Source organism: Sitophilus oryzae, unplaced genomic scaffold, assembly GCF_002938485.1.
Source record: "Sitophilus oryzae breed Bouriz unplaced genomic scaffold, Soryzae_2.0 scaffold_1395_pilon_pilon, whole genome shotgun sequence".
Taxonomy (NCBI): Eukaryota; Metazoa; Arthropoda; class Insecta; order Coleoptera; family Curculionidae; genus Sitophilus; species Sitophilus oryzae.
The window spans coordinates 231,212-238,429 of record NW_022146054.1 but is presented as its reverse complement, the minus strand read 5'-3'; the positions used below and the strand labels follow the sequence as shown (position 1 = coordinate 238,429).

The following is a 7,218-nucleotide window of genomic DNA, read 5'->3' as shown; positions in this document are numbered from 1 at the left end:
ACATATAAAATGACAGCGATCTTCATTTCATAGCCATCGTTGACGCCGTTTTTATTCGATCATACGGTACTTGTCCAAGCGTTTTCCACACCCCACAGGCAATCCGTTTGCCAAAAATCAGCTTTAAACGTCAAGCAGTTTAAGCAGAATCGTGATTACTCAATGGTCATATTTTATGAAACACCCTGTATAAATTTATAAAAAATCTTAAAATATGTTTTCCGAAAAACTCATCGGTTTTTAAATAAAAAATATTTTAATATTTGAGGGATAGTTTCACCCCCTTAGAATTCGAGTTTCGAAAAATCCCTTCTTATCGAACCTCTACACCCTAAAGTCAATTTGTTTTCCAAAAATCAGCTTTTTACGTCAAGCGCTTTAAGCAGGATCGTGATTAATCAATGACCATATTTTTCGAAACACCCTGTACACATTGTTAAAAAATCCTAAAATATGTAAAAAAACAAAATAAAATATACGTGTTTAAGCGTTTTTTCGGAAACTTGACCGTTTTTTAAATAAAAAATATTGTAATATTTGAGGGGTGGTTTCACCCTCTTGGAACTGGAATTTCAAAAAATCCCTTCTTATCGAACCTCTACACCCTAGAATCAACCTGTATGCCAAAATTGAGCTCCTTACGTTGAGTGGTTTGAGCAGGATCGTGATTAATCAGTATGTCAGTCACTTAAGGATTTTATATATTAGTATAGATATCAAGAACTACCTGACGTATCTTAAGAAAACATTAATTTATACGCTGACAATGCAACTCTAATTTTTAGTGCCAAAAATGCCTGTTTGCTGAATTTGGGTTTTTCGAGTTATTAGACCGTCGTCGGTTAGAATTGCTTCCTAACATTTCGCTAGCACGAGTGGCTAGCATCTTCAGAGGTGTGTTTAGAGGTGTGCAGTCGGAGCAAACACACCTCTGAAGATGCTAGCCACTCGTGCTAGCGAAACGTTAGGAAGCAATTCTAACCGACGACGGCCTAATAACCCGAAAAACCAAAATTCTTCAAACGATAGCCGCGAAAGCCTAAACTACTACATGCCTATTTGCTATCACAAAAATTTCATTTGATGGAAAAAGAAAATAATTCCTTTCAGAAGTGCAAATATATAAGTAAAAATGATAATTTTTGTGGTGAAGCTGTACGCGTGAGGTTGTGCTTACAGTGTATAAATGTACAACGAAATTGGACACAAAATTATGACAGACAATGTTGATAAGTCCTTCTAAGAGGAGAGAACGAGTGGAAAGTTGTCAGCAGACTAATGACGAGTATAATGAAGGAAAAGATAGAAGAGGAAAAATATAGACATTGTCAATAGAGGATACTTTGTGAGGTTGAAGTAATGCTTAAAGCAGTTCCTACCGCACTTGTGAGAGAGAGAACACAGGGGATAGGGTTTTAGTCTGTCTCTACAAGCAAACCCGACACAACCCCCGCCGCTAGACCAACAGGCAGGAACCGCCTGCCAGCAGATTTCCTAAACCCCCCGGCATAGACATTACTTCCGAGTCCGAGACACTGCCTTGTCCCTGGCTGTAGTGTCGTGGCCAGGGAATTGCATCAAGACATATATAACGATGCCGAATGGGACTACCCTGTCCGTCATACCAGGCACCATCTTCTGTCTGTCATGTATCACGGGCAGAGGGTGTGGGGGTCTTGGTCAACAAGGCGGGCTAGAAGACTCGCTGAGAGTACGGATATACCTTCGACTGCTCCTGGAAGGATTTACTTAAGAGGAAGTACAAGCGAAAACACCTCGAAAAAGGGGGGAGTAAAAGAACCAAGAAACTGCCTGGCACATCTCCACCAAAGAACAAGAAAGAGAGAAAGAGAGAGGGCGAGAACCTCTCACATCTGCTCCTACAGGATGGAAAGCCGTCCAACACCGAGAGACAAACAGGGACGTATCACCAGCTTGCAGTGTAAAGACATAGAGTTGGCGACTCATCAACTCGAGAGAGGACTGCCATGGTCAGGTCCTCACAAAATGATTTGACCTCAAATCCAAGGAGGTAATAGAGAAAATATCCTCTATTATAGATTCATGAGAACACACCGGTGTTCTCCCTGATACCGATTAGGTCTAAGAAAAGACCAAGTTAAAGAGGTGGAGAAAATGGAGACAGATCCTCCAGCCCGAGACAAGCTCCCCGCCTGTGAAGAGCATGGAGGGCCAAACCCCAACCGTCGAAGGGTGTATACCCTCGTAGGAGGTAGATGTCCTCTCCTCGGAGAAATAACATCTGTTGTCAGACGGAGGATTAAAAATAACCTGTCCCCCTACAACAAGCAAATGTTGTATGATAAGTTACTCAGTTCAGAGAGTTATAACTTTAAAAGTGGGACAGAAAAGAGCTTTAAGGTCGCGGTGATTAACCTCCCTCCCATTCATTCTAATATATAATCACAATCTATTCATTAAACAGTTAATCGATTTATAACCATTTAGATCTCTGCGTCTGCGTACCTACCGATTTATTTTATGCAATGCAACAAGTCCGATCCTGAGCTCCATTGAAGCACCATTTATAAATATTATCGAGGCTCGTATTTTGACTGCTTGCACGTATACAATATTCAGTGCGGCAAATCAAATCATCATAAAGCAAGCTAAATCAACTGGCTGTCTAATAAATAGGCTGTGGAATAATTACAATTACACTTATTGAAGATTTTTTGCTAACTTATATAAGAATAAGGAATAGATGTATGATTTAAAGGTTGAATGTGGTTTACGTCATAAACTTACTACAACCATAAATAATACTTATAATAACAAATCATCAACATACATCAGCCTTGTGTTGTCATTCTGTTTCTTGTTAGTAAGGTTGTTATAATTTCAGTTTTATGTTTTATTATCAATAAACCAGCAGGTATATTAAATCCATATATAAAAAATAATCTTTGCACGTAAATGCAAAAGAAGTTAAGCCATATAGAATAGTTATTTATATAGAATTAATGTACTCAACTCTTTTCACTGATCAATGATTAATTTTCAGTCTACATATGCCAAGGTAATAATACCAACAGCTATATTATGTATCGGTAAACGCGTAGAAATGCTTTACTTTTTTTCAATCATATCATTGAAATTTATTTCCTTCATATTAATTACTTCAAACTATGAATTAAGATAATGAATGTTTTATTCTCGATTGAAATCGGCACGAACTGCACAGAAATGCTAATATTGATATTTGTAAAATACGCGGTGATAAAATTCAGAAAATTATATTAATTAGCTTAACCTGCATTATGCAAATATATAAGTAAAGAAGGTAAAGCAATGAATGGTATTGCAAAAATAACCAAACACTTTAAGAAAATCCTGGGTATTTCACTAAAAGAGAAATCTAAAAAACAAAAAAATGTATTTTTGTAGATTTAATAAAGAAAATATTATCTATTAATATTTTTAATAGATTTAAATTTCTTTGGGAGAATTTTTGTTTTAATATATTGTATTGGCGGCCAACCCATGCGCTGGAGCGTTGGCATAAAACAAATAGCTGGAAACTGGATAATGTCAGCCCAGACAAACATGCTTGCTTCATCCACAAGCATGTTTGTCCAGTAGGCCGCTGGTTTTAATTTTGGCGGTACGATATGTGATTGTCACAGCTGCCGCTAAATGGCGTAGAGCGTCTAGCACTCTCGCCATAGTAGTACGTTTTGTACTCAAATGCTATTCTCTGCTTTTCGTTGGTCAGATCGAGGGATACAGCAAAGTCGGCCTGACGATGGAGAAAAATCTCCGAAACCGGTCGTCGAATGGCTTTTCCCTTCGATCTGATGAACTTAATGCAGAGAATAAGCATATATGTAGGTTTTTTTGGCCCCTTTTTCCGCTACTCGTATTTTGTTTATTTATATATACCCTACCTAAGCCTTCTTAGCTCCATCTACGGTAACGTGGATGAAGCAAGCATGTTTGTCCAGTAGGCCGCTGGTTTTAATTTTGGCGGTACGATCTGTGATTGTCACAGCTGCCGCTAGATGGCATAGAGCGTCTAGCACTCTCGCCATAGTAGTACGTTTTGTACTCAAGTGCTATTCTCTGCTTTTCGTTGGTCAGATCGAGGGTTACGGCAAAGTCGGCCTGACGATGGAGAAAAATCTCCGAAACCGGTCGTCGAATGGCATTCCCTTCGGTCTGATGAACTTAATGCAGAGAATAAGCATATATGTAAGGTTTTTTGTCCCCTTTTTCGTATTTTGTTTATTTATATACCGACCTGGTCATTTGATTACTGTGTATAGGATTTTAACGTATAAGACAGAGAATAATATAAATGGCCGGTTGACAGACAGAGAGACAGCATCAAAAGGGGCCGGCGAGAAGCCGGTGCGACCGATACAGTGTTGCCGGTTTTTACGGGTGTGGGCAAGGTAAAGCATAAGCATGGTGGGAGAACGCATTGAGAGGGGCGGTGCTTTATGTTAAGGTTCGTATTCACTATCCGAAAGAACAAAGGAATGAAATTCGGTATATTTGGACAGCAAACCGAATGCATGCGGCCGTTCGCCATTCGGTTCGCTCCCTCATCTGTTTCCATTCGGTATATCAAAGACGTTCGCAAACGAATGAGAATTATAGAACCGCGCGAACAAGACTGGACGTTCGCTCGTTGGATAGTAGCATTCGTTCGTTCGGATAGTGAATACGCACCTTTATGTAGATGAAAAGGTGGGGAAAGGAAATAGATCACCTGAGATCCAAACTATTTTTGCATCATTCTTTTCGCCTAGCTGTTTCGGTGTGTACGTTAAGTGTTTCAAAAATGGCTATTTATACGACCGAAGAGAAGGTGCATATCGTTAAATGGTTTTACATTTCCTCAAGTGTGGAAGAGGTCATTGGGCGTTATGTGTTCACCTTTCAAGATCGCCCTGTGCCTTATGCCACAACTGTACGCAACATTGTTCATAAATTTGAGCAAACAGGCTGCATTGCGGCGTGCAGAAATTGTGACAATAAGGAAGGCGCAGAGAAGGTAATTCCCGACAAGGAAATTAATATTTGTGCCGCTGTCGAAACAAGCGAACCTTGTTCAAGCCGAAATATAGCCGAACAAGTTGGTTGCAATGCTCGAACGGTGCGCAGAGTTTTAAAAAGGCATGGATATCAAAAAAGTCCTACAAAATCAGTACCACGCAAGAAATTTTTCCCGCAGATTGTAACAGACGTCTGGAGTTTTGCGAGGCTGTAAGAGAAAGAGCCGATCGGAATAATTTATTTTTGGAAAATATATTATTCTCAGATGAAAGTTCGTTTCCCTTACATGGCTACCACAATCCTTCGATAGTACGTTATTGGTCTCGAGAAAATAAGCACCTTAGTATGGCACTGCGGACACAATATCCACAAAAACTAAATGTTTGGGCTGGCATGCTGCAAAATCATATCATTGGGCCTTTTTTTATTGATGGTATGTTAACAGCTGCCAAATATTTGGATATGCTACAAAACCAAATTGTACCAGCAGTTCGAAATTTGCCAATCAATTTTGAGGAAGTGTGGTTTCAGCAGGATGGCTGTCCTGCGCATAACGCGCGGAACGTAAATCTGTTCCTTCAAACCACATTTCCCAATCGGCTAATTTCCACACAAGGCACAATTAATTGGCCACCACGTTCTCCTGATTTGTCGCCCAATGACTTCTTTCTGTGGGGATATGTAAAAAACTCCATTTATGGCCATAACCATGAACGACCCATGAATATTGACGAGCTGCGATTAAAAATCGTTCAGTCGTTAGAAAATATCCCCGCTGTTATGTTAGCTAAAGTTAGGTCAGAGTTTTATAACCGTCTTGGCTATTGCGAAGCACAACAGGGAGGTATTTTTGAACCTTTGATTTAATTTTTTATAATTATTTTGCTAATTGTCCTTTTTTAAAGTTGATTTTTAGTCATTTTTTTAATGCTTGTTTTAACTTATGCTGAAACAGCAACAAAAACATGAGCAGTATAGATACAACCGGACGTTTAATTATTTTTATTGTTAAAAGATTAAACGTCTCGAGATGTATGGATAACCTTCAAAATCGTAAATATATTGTAGAATGATGTACACCCAACCCCTTTCAAAATCCGACTGATTTGATAAATGTGTCAAAGTATGTCTACCGTTCTAGGACTTCGATACTGTCAGTGTTGCCAGATGAAGTTTTGAAAATTTCCTGAAGCCCGGTTGGCACGGTCAATCAACCAACAAAAAATATTCTTTTTTAAATATTTATCTGATGATACTTTTAGAAATGCCAAGTTTGAGAAAACAAATTAAATACACACACTAAATTGTGTCCAAAAATATGCTTTCTAAAAAAGGTATTTCCTGGATAGAAACCTTTAATGTTAGGGAATATTTCCTAGACCTGGCATCTACGGCCATATTCTCTCCCACCACTTGATTTGTCTTAGCTGATTGGTCTCACCCCGCCTCTCGAAATGTGGAAGCCATGCATATCTCTTCACGTGTCGCCACCAAACCAAACCAAACTCTTGAGTCATAGGCGTACTAATATTTTATTTTCATTTAGATTTAGTATTACAGCCAATTTTAGTTTAAAAAGTTTTGCTTATGAATTCTGTAAAATTTAATTTATTAGAATTTTAATAATAATCTTTTTATGACAGCTGACAATGTTTAAGATGCAAACAGTGGAACAACGCCTTCACCACGCTGCTTCTTAAGCCCCATACATACTCAATATAAAAAAAAACTCATCGACATGATCAAAAAGTTTTATGATCAAGCGGGTTTTGTATCATAAATAAAAACAGATAAACAATTTTTATGTAAAACGACCTTTAAAATTAACATTATAAACATTATGTAACTGTTAAGTGGCATCGTTTTTATGATTCTAATTGTGCTACACTTTAAGGGGTGTGAAATAAATTACTTATTTATAATAATACTGAATTTATGCGGGGTGGTATAACTAGTGTTATAACGGTTGTTAGTATTACGGGCAACCAACGGTCCAGCTACGTCGAAACACCGGTTCCCATTAAAACACCGAAGTTAAGCGACGTAAGGCGATACTAGTGGATAGACGGGTGACCAGTTCGAAACTCTGTATCGTGCTGTTGTCCAATAAAGGCAAAAATGTAAAATATATTGACACACACTGCTCATTCACGCCGGTTCGAGGCCGGATGAGATCGGATATCTCGTGAGTAAGAG

General features: G+C 38.6%; 1 protein-coding gene across 1 annotated transcript; it reads left to right on the top strand.

Moving 5' to 3' along the window:
• The first annotated feature begins 5,457 nt into the window (after window positions 1-5,457).
• On the top strand, window positions 5,458-5,889 carry LOC115875741. Its single transcript, XM_030891253.1, has one exon. The coding sequence runs from the start codon at window positions 5,458-5,460 to the stop codon at window positions 5,887-5,889; it is 432 nt and encodes a 143-aa protein (XP_030747113.1).
• The last annotated feature ends 1,329 nt before the right edge of the window (window positions 5,890-7,218 follow it).